The sequence below is a fragment of the Ctenopharyngodon idella genome, chromosome 20 (assembly GCF_019924925.1).
Source record: "Ctenopharyngodon idella isolate HZGC_01 chromosome 20, HZGC01, whole genome shotgun sequence".
Classification (NCBI taxonomy): domain Eukaryota; kingdom Metazoa; phylum Chordata; class Actinopteri; order Cypriniformes; family Xenocyprididae; genus Ctenopharyngodon; species Ctenopharyngodon idella.
This window is the reverse complement of record NC_067239.1, coordinates 30,123,264-30,142,319: the sequence shown is the minus strand read 5'-3', so window position 1 is coordinate 30,142,319 and position 19,056 is coordinate 30,123,264. Positions and strand designations below refer to the sequence as shown.

Below are 19,056 nucleotides of genomic sequence, written 5' to 3'. Positions count from 1 at the left end.
AAAATGTGCTGGGAGCACCGTAAAATCATTTTTGGCGTGGCGCGAGACGAATCTCCTCAGATTGCGCTCCGAATACTTTGCGATTAAGTTGATTCATAATTTATGCTCTCACAAAGACCTGAATTGTAAATAGTCCTAATTTTCTCATTCTGAATAGTCATTCCCAAAACATTGATGGGTGACATGCTGTAGGAATGCCGAAAATGCGCGCGACTTTCCAAAAGCGCATCCCAACACATCCATCACACAGGCGTGACGTCAGCGCTCCGGGTTCGGTATCTGCCTCCTGTTAAGAAGCACATTCTAGTCTGAGATCCTGTGCATTTGAAATCAGCCTTCATGAGCTGTGGGTGATCAGACCCTCCTCTTCATTGTCATCTCCATCACTACAGCATCACGGAGAATCTCTTGCTTTTCTGAAGAGAGCTTTAAATCCCTTTGTATCCGGGCGAAATTTCCATTTTCATTTACCAGTTTTTGTGATGTATTGATAGATTTTGGAAACTTTGGGGAGTTTGGTAAGTTCTTTTTCTTGATAAACATATTTAAACATATAGGTGTTACTGAATTTGAGACGTATTAGATAAATGTCACGTGAAATGATGAATGTGTGCACACTGACCCATTTTCAGCTGCTCTGATCACTTTTTCCATAGACGTTTGTATGGTGATTTCATTTTTTCCACCACCCTGTTACTGTGCTCATTTAAAGTTGAATGGGATGGTACTTACTTTCCTTCGTTGAGGAATCTAGATCACTTGTAATACTCACAAGACCTTATGTTATGTGCTTAAAGAATACAGGTAAAGTGTGGTGGAGAGCTTAAATAAATGTAATTAAAAGATTTAGTGTGAGGTTCAAACCTGTTTGGCTCTACAAATGTTCAAAAAGCATCCCACATGTTTTCACAAGAGGTTTTTAAGACCTTATGTTTGCTTTTTCATTCAACTTTGCTTAAATTCTTACACTATTACAACACCAAACCCAAGATCAAGTGCCTGTATGCTACGTTTTCACTCACACTTTGCATGTCCATTCACCTATTATCTTATTTATTTATTAAAAATTGCTTAATTTTTAAGTTAAAAGTTGCATGTTCCTGAGTTTTTTTTTATTAATTGAAATATTCTTTTGCCTTAGATGATTTCAGATGTTCCTGCCATGTGATGAATGCCTTTTCAAACGTGCAAATGTAGTCTTAATTAATATGAGGTCGTGTTTAATGTATAAAACGACTGGGAAAAATGTTGTTTAAAATAGTTTTAGATTGAGTAATCATGTCACACTGCAGGACACTGCTTGTCTTGAAATGTCAGAGCAAATACTGACTGCTGAGTGATATTAATGAACAGCTTGTACTCACTGTGCAGATATTTTGTGAGCTGCTTATTCTTGCCTTGGAAATTATTTAGAGTAACATGCAATATATATGTAACACAGACATCAAGCACATTGCCAAAGTTAGAGGAAGAGCAGCGAGTTGCTCTCAGCATAAATATATGGACGTAAAGTCTGAATTTGTCCAGGCACAACAGGGGGCGCAGGAACCCCGCAGAAAAGTTTTTCCACCCCTCATGTGTAGGATCCTAAATCAGGCAAATTTCCAGACAATTGCATATAGTCTATGAACTCACAGTTTCCGACGTTAAACAGATGAAACAGTGAAGTTTGCAATGACATACAGCATATGCAGTTTATAATCATTTTACAGTTAAACTGCCGTAGCGAATGTTTTTCCAAGACCCACAGTGGGTTATTTTAATTAGTGACTTTGTTTTATAAATATTTTCCCAATTTTTTGGGAGTATTAACAATGGAAAGAACTTTTTTCCTATGTTGACCAGAGAAACAGCTGGAATTTTGAATGAAAAAATAATTAAAATCAGATTTGAATGAGATCTCTTGCAGTGAGCTGTGTTGGAGTGCGTTTTTTTAATTTTATTTTTTTGGATTGATTTATGAGCAGTGTGTGTGTGTGTAATATGGTTGATTTTTCAGATTGATTGATGTTCTGCTGATATTGGGGTGAAGATGACGGTCAGGCGTTTGGCAGCGGCCGCTCTCTTAACACTCGCAGTACTGACATCAGTGAGAGCTCAAGGTAAAAAAGCCAACAAATCTGTCCCTATTCACCCTGTTAAATTAAAAATACTTTATTCCAACAGTTTAGATCATAGTCTATTATTTCTAAAATGTATAAACATTAACTGGATTATAACGTTTGTCTCCGTTCTTTATTTTTCAATTTTCATTTCATTGTCATATCTCCATAAAAATTAACAAAAATAGAGAAGAAAATAGTTTTCATTAATGTGTTAGATGTGCATTTCTATGTGTTATTATGTGGACTTTTATCCTTTTATCCTTCTGACCTGTCCTTTAAGATTTATTTTAAACAATCTGTGGCGTTCATGCTAGTGGAAATGGAAATGCATGACAGCACAGGATATTTCATTAGTGTTTTTGATTCTTCAGGAGTATCCACTGTAATATCTTTCAATTGCAAATTATAGGATAGAACATGTAAAGCCAAATCCAGCAAACATTTAGTATTGAATATGACTTGGTTTTAAATATTTTCCATATTCAACTTAAGACCCATGATCATTTGCAGGATACCAGACATCTCAGCCAGACAGATTCATGTTCAACTTTTTCCTCTAGTAAAACACTTTTTCATTTATTTTAGCATTCACTGTATATCTTTCAGTAACTGAGCTCTTGGTAGGTTTGAACAGTCTTAGAGGCAGTAAAACTGTGACTTAACCTTATCAAATCATTAAATAAACGACAGGGTGTTAAAGCGCACATTGCCAACATTCAGTGGAAAGTATAGTGGAACATTTTACAGCTTTTATTGTACAAAGAAAAAAAAAAAAGAAAAGAAAAAAATTCACGTGGAGGCCAAGTTTCCCTTCTCCACTTTCCACACTCTTAGGGAACAAAAAGAAAAAATATGAGCTTAATTTTTTTTTTCTTAGGAAAGAGAGGGCAAGAAGTAATTGTGTTACCTCAATGCTATAGTATGAAAAAAATAAGAAAAGTCTTTGTTTAAACATGTTCCACTGATATAAAATATGACGGGCAAACAAATATCTTAAACAACATTATCATTTTCTTATTTGACATTGTTACGATTAGCTGCTCAGCAAAATAAATGTTGTTAAATGATCTTCGAAGTTTGGTTGCACCAAAACTGGTTAGAGTTGGATGGACCCAAAAAAGAAAGGAAAATCTAGAATGGGTGATGAATCGGTGTGGTTGATTTTGGATGTGTGTTGGATCCGTTTGGAGTCAGACATGGAACCGATTGTGACATCTGGTCAGCCAGGTTGGTAAATCTTGATTTTGGTGAACCTGTTCCCGGTCAAGCTTAAGCCCTGGTCAAAATTTGACCAGAGCTGCAGCTTCACAAAATATTTTATTGTGATATTCTGACATGCACACATGACCTCTGTGTTCCACCTTTCAAACACAATGCAACACACAATACCATAAGAATATCACTTTAAAATATTTCAAAGTCCTCTACATGTGCGTCTTGTACATGAAGCCCTTTTAGTCCCACAAGTTGTAGCAGACAACTTTTCATGTACAAGTGCATGAGTCTTCTAGTTCATCTAGACTGGTGCAATGTTATGTAACCTCGTTTTGTTTTGTTTGTCACTATCCTGTATTTTCTCATTAAAGGTTGTCGTTGTGCATCCTTTTAAGCGGTTTGCAATGGAAAGTGTCCACATTAATGCAGTTGCACAAAATGTTATCCATTATTGTCAACTTCCTTCAAGTCCATTGTACAATCAACACTTCTTGTCTATCTGTGACGTCAACTATTGAAACAGTTCAACACAGTGCGTCTGGCTGTGTTGGGTTGACTGCATTGACTGCATGCACGTCACAAGTTATGGCCCCATGTAATGTTTTGTCGAGGTCTCTGTGGAACGCGCTTTACGTGTCTATGCTTGAGTAGTCAATGGCCCTACGGTCAGACAGCTCAAACAGATGTCATTTTGACCCAAAATGGCCGTCGTCCACGTTTGTTTCATGTTGCCTTGAGTCCTTCCCCAACAATGAACTTCGCTGTTGGGATTTCGTCCATAAACCTGTGTGCTCTTCTCATAAATACAGCTTTTGGAATGGTTTCTTGGAAATAACTTGATTCACCTCCTCTTTCCACAGTAATGCCTCCATCAGACTTGAAGTTTAAGATTTTAAATGAAAACACAGTGCAAATGATATGGAAGCAACCGCTGTCAAGGATTGAGGGCTTCAGAGTACAAGTGACATCGGGTGCAGGTTGGTGAAATGGTGAAAGCACCACATGTGTTGGAATTATAACAGCAACATGAAACATTTGCTACAGGTTTTAATTCAGTGACGTGTTTCAGACTGGAAATTGATATTCAACAAGGAAAAATAAGTGACAAAACTAATTTTTGTCAATTGCCAATTGATTGGGTTCTGAAAAAGTTGGCACTCCATACCAGAAAATGTGTAGTATGAAAGCAAATTCATGTTGGCTAACACTAAGGGTTGTTCAGACCTGCAAGGGTTGTCTCATGATATACTGCCATTTAGCCCATGAGCAAAGCACTTAACCTAAGGTTACTCGAGGGGAACCATAGTAAGTGTACTTTATGTTGCTTGAGATAAGAAAGCATCTGGTAAACGACAAGTAACCTTTAAACTCACTGCCACAGGCAACTCTCGGGAAATGCGTTCTGGCGTGCCCTTCAAAAATGATTTAAACATGGACTGTTATTCATCGCTTGTCTTGGGAAGTCATTAATGTTTCCCTAATCCAGGTCTTGTGTGTCTAGACTAGATTTATCTACTTAAAAATGAAGGTTGGCTAGATGTTATCTTCATGTAGAATGTATATCATGATATGACGTTTAAACATTGTAAATGCAAATGTTCCCTTCTCTCTGTAGAAGAGCCTGTTAAGGAATTCTCACTTCCTCCATCCTCAACCAAAACCTCCATCAGAGATTTGACCCCCGATGTGGATTATGTTGTTACGATAACTTCATATTCTGGATCTGAGGAGAGTATACCAATCTCTGGACAGATTACAAGTAAGTGGTAGGGCATCTTATTCCTTAAATATGTCATTAACACAGGGTTCCCATAGTCATGGAAGGCCTGGAAGTCTCAGGGAATTTGGAAAAGTTCGTGAAAATGGAAATTCATGACAATTTCTTAAACTTTCTGTTTATTTCCAAGTTCATTTGAAAAAAAAAAACCTTCAAATTTGTAGTTATGCTCAGCTATAAGATATTTAATTGACTAGAGATGGCTTTTTGTGGAGAAAGCGTGGAAATTCATTGGCCAAAGGGTATGGGAACCCTTTTAATGGAAGGAATACATTAAATATTTATTGATTTATTGTTTTCTGTTTTAGTCCAATCAAGTGGTTTTGAAGTAGGTACCAGGAAGCCCCAGGTCTCAGATGCAGTCAGTAAGTACACACCTCCAGGCTCTTTCCATTGCTTTTGTGGTCGCAGCATTTTATTGGGAGTTTCCATACTAGCCAGTACGCAAATGTGCGAATGCCTCTCTTTCTTTCCGAATTTATGTTTCCCGATAACAATTTAGCTTGTTAGTCAGCATTAACTTTTCCAGACATGATCAATTTGAGCCAACGTTTCCAGCATGGCTTTTGGGTGAGAGTTCATAAGTGGCCCCTTTCGCCTAGTTTGAAATAAAAACTTGAACCTCTTGCAGTGCAGAAAGTGGAAAGCATTACAGCTCCCCTCTTTACAAGAGCGCTGTGGCCTCATCCTCCAGATGAAGGTGAACAGCTTTACTTTTCCTTTCCTACATTAAGCTGAAGTGGAAAATCCAAACACCCCCTCCCCACCCAAATACCGCAACGGTTAGTTAGCATGCCTTCTGCAGACGACTCACTAACAAAACCCAGTTTCAGTGCTCCAGTGCTTCCCTTCTGCAGGCGCAAGTGGAAAATAGTGATTCTAATTACGGTAATAAAGGAAGGCAAGCAATGTCAACAACATTCTGTCCTGTCCCGTCTGCCATAAGGGTTTGCCAACATCTCAATAAAGATGTAGCCGACACAATCTGTTCAAGGGCAGCAAATTCCACAAATTGTGATTGAGGGAAAATATGATTGAAAGATGAAGAATTTTGAGGAGAGAGACAGAAGGACTAGTAATGACTCGCCTAATAACGTTTTGTATAGAGACATACTCAACCCTTGTGTCAATGAGGAATGAGTTGTAACTGGTGTGTATTGCATAATAGGTAAATGTTGTGCTGTTATAAAGGGGATCCCCTTCGTATTTGTACATGTACATTTTTATATATTTTCATAGACACTGAAGCATACAGTATCAATTAACACATAAACCTGTTTACATTTTTACATTTGAGATGTACAAATCTATCGAAACCTCTGGAATTGTCATCATTTTTGTGAAGTTGCTGTTGCAGGTGACCAGGTTCATTACTCTCATTTATCGTTATCTTTTTTTTAATGGCAATTTTATATAGAAATGAAGTAAAGATGTTGAAATTATCATCAAAGCTCAAAAAGTATGTAAACAAGAAAGAAATGTGAAAAATATGCCACAATGGAGAATTAAACTGTCAAGTAAGAATGAGTGTTACCTATAAATACATTCAATGGTGTTAAACATGCTTAATCTCATTTATTATAAATAAAATAAATATCAACATATACATTCTATTAATTCAATATTCTTTGAACTTCTAAGGATTCATAAACATTTGTACATCTCGAAAGTTATACATGTAAAAGGGTTTATATTGTAGCAATGTCTATCTAATGTTTAAAAAAATATGTGGGATAGAAACAGACCATCCAAATGAAATCACATGGTGTTATAATACAAAAAGATATGGTCTTTTTCTGAAATGGAAAAATAGGTCAGAATTTTGAGTTATGTGCCAAATGTGTCTGCCCAAACTCTTGAATGGTTTATATTTTAGAAGCTTTGCATCCTTTTGAAAAATTCATCCCCTTTTCTAAAGTCAAACATGTCTAGGGCAGAGTTTGTTAGCTTCTGACTCATTGACCTCTCACTCTTTTTCCCAGAATGCTCAGTAAGTGCCATTGCTGATCTTGTCTTCCTGGTGGACGGTTCTTGGAGTGTCGGGCGGGAAAATTTTAAATTCATCCGCAGCTTCATAGCAGCCATGGCAGGCGCGTTTGACCTTGGAGAGGACAAGACTAGAGTGGGCGTGGTTCAGTACAGCACAGACACCAGAACTGAGTTTAACCTTAACCAGTACTTCAAACGGGCCGAGCTGCTCAGAGCCATTAACAATCTGCCATACAAGGGCGGGAACACCATGACAGGTACCAAATTTGAACTTGTGTATTCATACTGAATCCTACAGATAATATTACTGCTGAACAACAAAGCTACAATGTGAATTTTAAGTCTCAGTGATTGTTTTTGTGCAGGCGAAGCCCTGGACTACCTGCTGAAAAACATGTTCACAGAGACCGCCGGTGCTCGTAAGGGATTCCCCAGAGTAGCCGTAGTTATCACGGATGGGAAATCTCAGGACCCTGTTGAAGGTTACGCCAAGAGGTTGAAGAATGCTGGAGTTGAAATCTTCACTTTGGGTATGTGGTCATTCATCACTGCTGTCTGGATTTCTTCTTCATTTGCACAGAACTGGACAGCTTTCAAGAAATCTATCCGCACAGAAGAAATCCTTGAATGGAATTTTGTAAAATAATGCTATTATTTATTATTTTTATTCAGGGATCAAAGAAGCAGATGAGGAAGAGTTGAAACAAATGTCTTCAACGCCCTACAGAACACACGTGTACACGGTGCCAAACTTCGACATGATCAAAGCTGTGGAGAAATCACTCATCACGCAGGTGTGCAACAGTGTGGATGACCAGCTCAGCTCGCTGGCTAGCGGCGAGGAAGGTAAACAAACAATAACAATTGTAAATCTGCTTTAGCAGGTTTATTAAACACAACCCCAAGCATTAAACATGACCCCATTTTTCTTCTTTTTGTTTATTTGCAGTCGTTGAACCAGCGTCAAACTTGCAAGTCACAGAGGTTGCATCCAAGTCAATGCGGGTGACGTGGGATGCATCTATAGGGGAAGTGACTGGATACAAGGTGCAGATGGTTCCCATGTTGGCTGGCAGCAAACGTCAGGAGCTGTACGTTGGGCCGACTCAGACCTCTGTGAATGTGAGAGACTTGTCCCCTGATACTGAGTACGAAATCAGCCTGTTTGCACTCAAAGGTCTGACGCCTAGCGAGGCAGTTATGGCAATGGAGAAAACCCAGCCTTTAAAATTATCCTTAGGTGAGGAAAGGTCCACACTCTTTAAATATCCACTGTAATCCATTGATTAAATAGTTGTTTGACCCGCAAGCTCTGTTTACTTCTAGAATGTTCTCTTGGTGTGGATGTACAAGCCGACGTTGTTCTCCTGGTCGACGGTTCCTACAGTATCGGTCTTGCGAACTTCGCTAAAGTTCGAGCTTTCTTGGAAGTTCTGGTCAACACCTTTGACATTGGTGCGGAGAAAGTTCAAATCAGCTTGGTCCAGTACAGCAGAGACCCACACACTGAATTCTACCTGAACACCCACCACGATCTGAGCGCAGTGGTCAAAGCCGTGAGAACGTTCCCCTACCGTGGTGGCTCCACGAACACCGGCAAAGCTATGACGTATGTGAGAGAGAGGATTTTTGTTCCAACCAGAGGCGCTCGTGCAAATGTACCTCGTGTTACGATTCTGATCACCGATGGGAAGTCCTCGGATGCTTTCAAAGACCCGGCAGCTAAGCTTAGGAACTCGGATGTAGAGATTTTCGCAGTGGGCGTGAAAGATGCTGTCCGCTCGGAGCTGGAGGCGATTGCTAATCCTCCAGTGGAGACCCACGTGTACACCGTAGAGGACTTTGATGCTTTCCAGAGGATTTCTGACGAGCTAACCCAGTCCATCTGTCTGAGAATTGAGCAAGAGCTTCTGAACATCAAGAAGAGAAGTGAGTATCGTTCGATTTTACCACTAACTGCTGTTAAATTGGTTGGGCTATGGGTCTGGACGTTCATAGAACCATATGTTTCTCAAAACTCTGGTTTTGTACCAATTTGTACAAGAGTTTAAAGGGTTAGTTGACTACAAAATGAAAATTCTGTCATCATTTACTCACACTTATGTTGTTTCTGTCTTTCTTTCTTTTTTTTGTGGATCACAAAAGAACTAATTTAGCAGAATGTCCAAGCTGCTCAATTCAAACAATAAAAATAATAAACAGAAGCTGTCAAGCTCCAAGAATAAACAAACAAACAAGCACCAAACGAATAGTAATTGTGTGCTGTATTTCAAGTCTTCTAAAGTCATACAATAGCTGGGTGTCGGAAACAGACCAACTTAAAATCTATTAGGTAACAAACACTGCCTGAGCCTGTAATTTTTCTGTTAAACATTAAACTGGGATGTGAACAAAATTCTATTGGGAAACCAAAGAAAGAAGTATCTTATACTTCAATTCTGCTCTCCCTTCTAGGTCTGATTGCACCCAGGTCTCTGACCTTCTCAGAGGTGACCTCCAGGAGTTTCCGAGCTTCTTGGGTAACAGATGCCGTGGATGTGCAGTCCTATCTGGTGCAATACAAGCCTGATGCTGACACAGAAGTGGGCTACATCTCCGTTTCTGTGCCGGGAGACACCACTACGGCTGTCTTACATCACCTTACTCCAGTCACAAAGTATGAGGTCAAGGTTTACGCCCAATACGAGAAGGGAGAAAGCTTTCCTCTATCAGACTTTGAGACCACACTAGAAGGTTAGTGACTGTTAGCTAAATACTATTGACATTTCTTTTGGAACTTTTAAAGGATTGTTGTTCTTTCGTGCAACACAAAGGTTTTTTAAAGAATATCTTGGCCATTGTACCTGATGGATTTTAGGGTAAAGTGTTCCTTTAAGAATCGCAACAGTGACCCTTTTTGTGACCTACTGTATATGTTCCAATTTATGCAGAACAAGGATCCGTGAACAACCTGAGGGTGTCCGAGGAGACCACAAATAGTTTCCGTGTCTCATGGGGGGAGGCTCCTGGTCCAGTAGTGCGGTATAAACTCACATACTATGGTCCACCTCGAGGGGATATAACGTTAAAAGAAACTGCAACAGTTGGCCCTGAGACCACCATAGTTCTGCAGCCACTTCAATCAGCTACGAAATACCGTGTCTCTGTGGCAGCCGAATACCCATCAGGTGTTGGACCTCAGATGCAGATTGATGGAACAACCAAAGAAGGTGATTGGAACAATTTAAAGACTTCCCCTCCTAATTACTATGTTCAGCCAATGAGATTGATCTTTTGAAGGCATGATACCATATGGATTATGAGTCAGAATTATTTTTGCTGGAATATTAAGTGAGAAATTGCCAATTTAGACATTTTTTCTGTATGTATATGACCTACACCAGAAAGTTTTTACATTCATCGGGTCATTGAAAGTTGTTCATTGATTATTAGTCAAAATCAACTGTGCTTTAATTTAAGACGTGTGCCCACTCATTCTAGCATTTTCATTGGTTGTTTCCCAAGCATTTATAGACACAATTATACATTTATAGAACAAATCGCTTGAGGGTGTGAATCTCTGGTATTTCAGAAAACTGGTGTAAAGTTTTACAGAGATTGCTTGAGCAGCCAAACACCTTAAGTGAATGGAAAATCAAAGTTGATTTTGACAAAAACTCTATGAGACATTTCCCAGAATTTCTTTCGTTCAGTTGGCGAAAAATTTCTGTTTGGTTAGGCAAAACCTCTGGGTTCTTTATCAAGGCTGAGAGTATTTAGTGTCCAAGCATGAGCCAGCTGCGTCTTAATGGCTGCCTACAGCGATGCAGCTGCAGTCTGTCCACAGTTATTATCTGCGGAGGACAAATCCCAGGTCATGACTTTCAACTCCTGTGTTAAACTATATTTTAATCTCTGCGTTGTTCCATTCAACAGATTAGTTTTTTTGCTGCTTGCTAAAGAGGTGATTCCTCAAAACTTGTTGGGCAGAGGTGTGCTGTTACCGAGTGATTTCTTTCACCTGGTGGATGATAAAACGATTGAAAACACTACTATGTTTCTAACTGCTTTCTCTTCTTACATCTGATAGAACGTGGCTTGCCGAGAGACCTGCGTGTTTTTCAAGAGACGGTGTCATCCATGCAGCTGTCCTGGGCCGCGGCACCAGGAAGAGTCATTCAGTACCGCGTGTTCTACCAGCCCACAGAAGGTGGTGAGATGAAGGAAGTGACTGTTAGGGGGGACGCCACAGCGACCACGCTGAAGAATCTCCAGCCGGGCACAGAGTACCAGCTTGCTGTGAGGGCACGCTACTCCTCAGGATTAGAAGAGCCACTCCAGGGAACTGGAACCACACTGGAAGGTATGGGCATGCACTTAGATGACATTCATCTATGACATACAGAATCTGTGCAACATTATCTTAAGGACACATTGCCTTAAACCCATGTTGGGGGTGGTGTGATGTAGTGGTTAAAGCTCAGGGCTGGTAACTGGAAGGTTGCTGGTTCAATCCCAACAAAAGGAGAGAGCCAGGATCTTTAAAGGTATAGTTCACCAAAAAAAATTAAATATATCATTAAAAACCTGTATATTTTTTTTTCTTTCTTTACTGAAACACATAAGAAAATATATTACAGAAAACTGGGACTACTGAGGTCCAAAAATAATATAAAAAAGCAAAGTAAAAGTAGTTAATTTCATTGTCAATCATTTGTAAATGATTTGGTGGGATCAAACCAGCAAATTATCAGCTACTATTACTTTAATCCTACTGTAGGTTGCTCCTGCGTGCTTTTTTGGATAAAGGAATTAGCACTAAGGCTTCTGAGTACCAAAGGATATATCCCATTTCTCCCCAAGAAAAAAAAAAACCCCACTTAAATGTGAAATTGTACTGTTTTGTGTAAATGCAAAAGGCCCCCATTGAACTCCCTGTGAGGGGATTGCAGCACAAAATTTAAGGTAATTTTTATTTATTTTTTTATCAGTTGAGAAAGTACAGCCTTGGAAGGACTAGGGGCATTTTTAACATCCTCAGCTCCTGTCAGAAAGGATAAACAAATAGGTTGAACAGAGTCAAGCGATTATAATGTTCTTTCTTTCCTTCAGCCCAGATAAACAGCTCACAGGTCTTCTGGGGTTTCAGAAGACCAAATCTTAAGCTACAGTATCCTCTAATGAAATTACCAGAAGCAAAGCTTGCCCAAGATCTTAAATCACAGAATTCCGGTAATCTTATGTCACTGAACCTGCAGTGTTAGATTTGAAGGCCAAAGATTAGAGCCCAGAAAGAATAAGCTTTGAGTGATAGAAAACCACCCAAAAATTAAAATTCTGTCATCATGGAGCATAAAAGAAGTACTGATGTCAAGAGTATTTTTTTCCATGCACTGGAAACATATTGTGACCAAAAGATGATTAAAGTTTCAAATGACTCATGCTTTATATTATTCTAAAGCTATATTATATATGCTATAAGCTTCATCTGTTTCAGTCATGTGGACCTGGTATAGATCAAATAAAATGATCAAAAATTGTGTCATATACCGCCATTACTTTGCTCAGCTGAAGGTCATAAATAAAAAAGTCTTGTGACTGAAAAAGATGAGCTTCTGAAGACATGGAATATTTTACACAAGTGGTTACACAAGATATATGGGTTTGGAAGAACAAGAAGTAAATGATGTCAGACTTTTTTGGTGAATGTTTCTTAAAGTGAGATTGAGGGTGTGTATTGAGGGTTTGCATTTGGTAGGCCAGAGATTTGGCCTGGTGCATCATGGTGCAGTGTGGTATGGGGTTAATTCAGGGTTAAATCATGAGATGTGGACCATGGATTGCTTTGTCTAGCATGCAGAAGTCCCTGTTCTCAAAATCTGATCTGTGAGGAGCGTAGCATTATGGCTTGATTGTGGACTGACATTGAACATTGTGAGATGGTGATTTCAGTTCCTCCATCCATCCATTGAGACTTGGTCAGCGGGAGCTGGGCTAGATGAAGTTCTCAATTGCAGAAAATTACATAATGCAGGAACTATGCAGCTCCGTCCCTCTTTGGAACAAAGGAGCAGAGCAGTCACCCAGACATCTCTGTTCCTTCGTTTGCGACCTCAAAAGGATATGCATTAAGGAAGAGCATGAAAGATTTCCGTTCTGTCCCCAGTCTGATGCAGGTGTGTATTGACCGTAGGCTCTGGTCCAGTTAATGACCTAGCGTGTCCATTTGTAGAGTAGAGAAGATATACAATTCCAGATGCTACGTACATTTTGAGGCAATTCACACTGTCTTAGCTAATCATTGACTTGTCTTCAACAGGTTCAATTACCACAAAAAATATAATTTTCAGCAAATCACTGAGAAGACCTTGAGACTTTCTGTAAAAAAAGGGAAATGCTACATGACGCTATAATAGTTCGCTTATTTCTTACTTAAATGATGTTATTTTTGTTGTAGTTTTTGAGCTACACTGAACTAAAGAATTGTTATATTTTAAAGTCGGCATGTAAAGGGATTTGTAACCCATTGTAGTTCCACAGTGTGACATTTCAATTATCGCAACGTAAATGTTTAAAACGATTTTTTTTCTTCATAATAATTGAAGCTGTGCACAAAGTGATGGTTTTGGATCTGTTAAATCCGTTGTTCTGAAAGTGTCAGTCTGTGACGTTTCTGGTGAAAACCGTGAAACTAAAATCAGCTGTTTTGTTTCATCATCTCACAGAAGATTGAAAAATTAAACAAAAAAGTTCCCATATGCATATATACAAAGGAGAATCAAGAGACACAAGTTATCAAATGCAAAAGTTCACGCATGTGGAACGCATTACCTGCCTTGCACTTTCGATCATTTCCAAAAGGATTTATTTGTATTATATTCTCATTAGAGTAGCACCTGGCCAATTGAAGTGAGACTGATTACATAGTAGGATATTATACTGTTACACATGGATATTAATTTAAAATAAAGACTTAATCAGCAGGCCAAAAGGTGCCTTTGTACTGCAGCACATGGGTATCCTCAGAGGAGAATTGTTCTTCCTGTTTGCCATCTGTTAGAAGCGTGTAATGCGTTCAAGCTGGTCTTGCTGTCCGGCCCATGAACCCGGAGATGTACGTAAAGCACAGATGAAGGGGACAACCGAAAGCTCTTTCAGCACCTGCGCTTTCCCGGTGATTGACACGAGGTTAAACTTCAAAAACACTGCAGAAAATTTACTGCATGTGTATGGCCTGTCTCAGCTTTGGATTTTGGAGAAGCATGGGATGCTGGATTGGCTTTTTGAATGGAATTGCATCTTTAAATGGATATAAAAGATCATTTGAATTTCAAGGCTCTTTTAAAGGCAGAGTCCAATAAAATCCTGCTGTTGGGCTGCAGAGAAACTCATATGAAAGTCACATGTTGAGGAAATATGTTAGAAGTCACATTGTTCAACAAGATGCACTGTTTCCAATTTGTGAAAATTGTGGAGACTTATAATCGTGTCAGGCAAGGATGAGACAGAACAGGAGGGGGTGAAAATACAAGGATAGAGGGATGAAGAATGACTAGGGATTTAAGAAGGTATCAGACATCTGAGGAGAGCACTTTATGGTGGTTTTGTGGGGATTTGCCTTGTTTTGGAAAAAAATAAGTTGGCAAGTGTTCACATGTCTGCTTCTTCTCCATAGTCTCTAAGTATCTTGCAGTGATTTAAAACAGTGTATATTTTTCATGTGTTGCTCCAAAACAAAAAACAATAAAAGTGTTACTTTAAATAAAATAAATGTTAACTGAAATATATATATATATATATATACACACACACACACAGTATATATATATATATATATATATATCAGATATATGTATATGTATATATTATAACTAAAACTAAAATAATAATAAAACAAACAATAATTAATACAAATTTCAAAACACAACAACATTACTAAAACTTTAAAATAAAAAAAAGTAGGAAATACTATTTCAATGATACCAAAATAACAGTGCATAAAAAGAGATTTAAAATATTCAACAGTCCTTTATTCTGAAACAAGCTTTATCTTCAGTCCATCTTTACGTCGCTGAGAATGCCTGGAGATCATACTGTATATCTGATGGTACATCAGTCTTCCTGAGACAGTCATTCAATCATTTAAGTAAAAGAATTTCATTACATGTGATGTAAAATATTTGAAGGAGGTCACTTAGAAGAGACTGTCCTAAGTGTAGTTTCCATGAAGTTTAGCTACGATGACAAAATGCTTTTTGTGGTTGGTTTTGCAAGGTGTGTGTGAGTGTCTGTGTGAGTGTGTGTTGACTTTAGACTTTATTACTAGCTGTTAAGTTTAGTTTCATCTGAATGAATTAGTGCTCATTGCAGTCATGACACACCTGCACCAGTGACACCAGAGACATCATGAGAAATGGCCCGTCTGCTTCTGGAAATATATCACAGATTATGGCCCAGGGTGATTCTGCTAAAATACAGCTTGGAATGAAATCTTGTTCTTGCTTAATATAAATCTTTTTTCTGTGAGCAAGTAGTCATTCTATCCAAAGCAACTGTACAATTATTACAGTGACAATCCACCATTTCTTGCATTGCTCAAACCAGCAAACTTCCACTTTGGTCGTGAGCTTTATCCACTACACCACAGCACCCACTTTCTAACATTTCTCAGAATTTTTGTATATTAAAGTCAGTTTTTTGTTTTGCCTGCAGAATTGGGCTCACCGAGAGACTTGATAACCAGTGATGTGACCGACACCAGCTTCATGGCGTCGTGGACGCCCGCTCCAGGAAGGGTGAGGCAATATCGTGTTCGCTGGAGGTCTCTGTACTCTGAGGAGTCTGGGGAGAAGCTGGTGCCTGGGGATGTGACCAGCACACTGTTGGAGAACCTCACCCCTGAAACACGCTACCAGGTGTCTGTGTTCGCGTCGTATGGCAGCGGGGAAGGAGAACCACTTGTAGGAGAAGAGACCACTGATGGTACGTTTTAATTGTTATTTTAATTATTGTAGTAATCCCATATTCTCTAAATCAGGGTTTTGGGAGGAAACTGCAGGAGTGTGTGGGTTGGTGAAAGCTATTCATTATTAATTAAATCATAAAAATGATTATTATTGCAAAATGCTGCACTTTAGCTGAATGCGCTGCATGTTTCAGTGTGAGGCTCGACAAGCATCAAGTTTTTAGCATTTTACCAGATTTGTAACAAGAAAACATTTATGAGTTGTTGTTGATGAAACACAAACTTAAATGTTTACCAGCAGTTTTCTGTTGTTTATTATTTGAAAGTGAAGAATTTATGATATATTAGTATTGTAACTTGTAGTGTAAAATAAAATTATTATTATTATTCTCAATTTTTTTTTTTTTTTTTGCTTATTTAATGTATTTCTGTCTTTTTGTATAAGTAGAGTTAATAATAATAATAATAATAATAATAGCTCTAATTATAAATTGTCCCCTTTGTCTCAAGGTTGTTAATGGTATCATAGTTACTTAAAAAGGTTTGCAAATTGCTGTAAAACTGTTTTTGGAAGATGTTAATTGAACCCAGTTAAACAATTTGGGATGACTGACTCATTGAAGGAAGCTGGAAGTTAGGTTTGGCTTGGTTAGAATAGGGTTGTGGTTATCTTTAAATCTAGGAAACATCTTCTAGGAAAGAAAGATGGTTCTTAAGGCAATACCTGACCTGACAGGACATGCACGCCTGTGCCTCGGGCTCTGCTATTTAAAGTGCATCAATCGACAGCCTTTTACTGCAGTCTGTGGTACTTAGTTTGATCGAAGGAATGGAATGGAAAAGGAAAGAAACCTTTGAATCTTAGCTAGTCGAAAAATTATTGAAAGTTAGCGTGACTTCTTCAAGTTGTGGTTTTGCGTTTGGCACCAAATCTTGGCGAGTACAGTGAGTTTTGAATTTCTGTGCAGTAGTCACTTGCCCCCGGGTGGAAAAACTGAGCTGATCGCAGCACGGGTGCAGTGAACATCGCCACTGCGGGAAAGAGCAGATTTAAAGGGTTGCATGTGTGCAGAGCAGCTCATAATACGAGCCGTATGTCGACCGGGATGCTGGCTTAAGCGTGGATGCGTTTTCTCTACCCAACTCAAATCGTACAAACTCGTGGAAACTTAACACCAGTGTGGGGATTGAAAAAATATTGGAAAACTTTTGCTTCCTTCTGCCTCACTTGTGGTTTCACGTTCACCTCTAACCATCTCTCCTTGTCTGTTTTCATTTCATATGTCAATTTTTGATTTATTCAGGTCATTGAGGAAAGTCTAGTAGAATTTCAGTCAAATGTTCTTGTCTGTTTTGTAGCATCTGCATCTGGCAAGGCTTTAGTGGTGTTTGATGAAACTGAACGAACCATGCGTGTGACATGGAATGCTGCTCCAGGCCCTGTGGTCAGCTACAGGCTCACGTATGTCCCTCAGGCCGGCGGTAAAGAGATGACAATGAAGATCCCAGCCAACGTCACCACCACTATGCTGAGAAAACTGCAGCCCCTGACCACCTACCTCATCACCGTGCATCCCATTTACAAACGAGGAGAAGGAAAAGCAAGGCAAGGAGTAGGAACCACACGTACGTTGGCCAATAATTCAAAGCCCATGAGTCACAGATCTGTACAGACAGAGGCACACACCACCACTTATACTGGAAAAAATGATGTTCTTCCTCAGTACAGTACAGTTTTCCAGTACAAGTATCTAAAGATTCTTAAATCAAGATACATTTACTTGAGAAGCAAAATGACTGAAGCTTAAGTTTAAAACAACAAAAAATGTCTGCCAATGGGGTCAGGGAAAACAAGACCTTTTTTTCTGACCCCATTGGTAGATTTTTTTTTTCTTGTTTTGAGTAAAAGTTCACTTCAATTTGAGAGATGTTTTTTTATAAAACAAGACTTTATATCATTTTGCTTCTCATGTAAATGTATGTTGATTTAAGAATGTTTACATATTTGTACTAGAAAACAAGGCAAAAACACTGAGGAAGAACTTTTTTTCTTGCAGTGTAGGGTTATGGATTGGAACAAAGCCCTAAACTTATTGGTGTTAATCTTCACGCATAACTCATTCCATATAATTTTTGCATCATTAATAATTCTTCAAATTGTTCTACATTGTGATCAAACAAGATTTTCACCTCATGAATGATAAAGAAGACAAAAAAACCCCACAAAGACTTACATTGAAAGAGGGACCATATCAAGAGACCAGAATATCACAACATTCAGACTTTTAGCTTTGTCAAGTAAGCAATCACCCTAGCAACTGCATAGCAATGTGTTAAAAAAAAACAACAACACTATTCAAGTCACATACTATTTACTTAGAAAAAAATGTAGTTGCATATAATTTGTCTGTATGAAATACAGGCAGAATGTTTGCAAAGAAAATTATGCCCATAGTGTTTTTGCAGTATTTTGTAGCTGGATTGTGTTAGCATCTGCTGATATCAACCACCTTCTCTTCATCCTGCAGTGTCACCATTTAAAGCCCCAAGAAACCTACAGACCTCTGAACCCACCAAAACCAGTTTCCGTGTGTCCTGGGACCATGCTCCCGGTAATGTACGAGGGTACAAAGTCACCTTCCATCCCAGCGGAAATGATATTGATCTAGGAGAACTTCTTGTTGGACCATACGACAACACAGTTGTTCTAGAGGAACTCAGGTAATGTTTAGCATCAACTTTAGATGCTTTTCTCTACGTAATGATGCTAAACATACTTCTTGTTTTAAGATGGCACAAATGGTTTCAGTTTTGTTCTCCTTTCACAGAGCTGGAACTAAATACTCTGTGGCTGTTTTTGGCATGTTTGATGGAGGTGAAAGTATGCCGCTGGCCGGGGAGGAGAAGACCACTCTTTCTGATGCACCTAGCAATGAAACACCTATTGACTTATCCGGTATAATCTCAGCACATCATTCTAAGACGTCATGATTATTGTACGTTCTTAGCATGCACTTTCTGTTGAA

The 19,056-nt window shown here is 38.8% G+C and overlaps 1 protein-coding gene across 4 annotated transcripts in view; it reads left to right on the top strand.

Annotated features, from left to right (window-relative positions):
- The first annotated feature begins 274 nt into the window (after positions 1 to 274).
- Positions 275 to 19,056, top strand: part of col12a1b (collagen, type XII, alpha 1b) — a 73,194-nt gene continuing 54,412 nt past the window's right edge. For 2 of the 4 annotated variants that reach the window (XM_051875144.1, XM_051875146.1), the window contains exons 1-17: positions 275 to 518; positions 2,000 to 2,102; positions 4,181 to 4,297; positions 4,936 to 5,079; positions 5,406 to 5,462; positions 7,080 to 7,343; positions 7,452 to 7,616; positions 7,759 to 7,932; positions 8,036 to 8,326; positions 8,413 to 9,015; positions 9,541 to 9,819; positions 10,017 to 10,295; positions 11,156 to 11,428; positions 15,778 to 16,047; positions 17,390 to 17,656; positions 18,559 to 18,751; positions 18,859 to 18,986. In XM_051875144.1, coding sequence (XP_051731104.1) covers positions 2,033 to 2,102; positions 4,181 to 4,297; positions 4,936 to 5,079; positions 5,406 to 5,462; positions 7,080 to 7,343; positions 7,452 to 7,616; positions 7,759 to 7,932; positions 8,036 to 8,326; positions 8,413 to 9,015; positions 9,541 to 9,819; positions 10,017 to 10,295; positions 11,156 to 11,428; positions 15,778 to 16,047; positions 17,390 to 17,656; positions 18,559 to 18,751; positions 18,859 to 18,986 — 3,574 coding nt within the window. In that variant the 5' untranslated portion in view covers positions 275 to 518; positions 2,000 to 2,032. The remainder of the gene's footprint in view (positions 519 to 1,999; positions 2,103 to 4,180; positions 4,298 to 4,935; positions 5,080 to 5,405; positions 5,463 to 7,079; positions 7,344 to 7,451; positions 7,617 to 7,758; positions 7,933 to 8,035; positions 8,327 to 8,412; positions 9,016 to 9,540; positions 9,820 to 10,016; positions 10,296 to 11,155; positions 11,429 to 15,777; positions 16,048 to 17,389; positions 17,657 to 18,558; positions 18,752 to 18,858; positions 18,987 to 19,056) is intronic. The other 2 variants (XM_051875145.1, XM_051875147.1) reach the window with 2 other exon arrangements.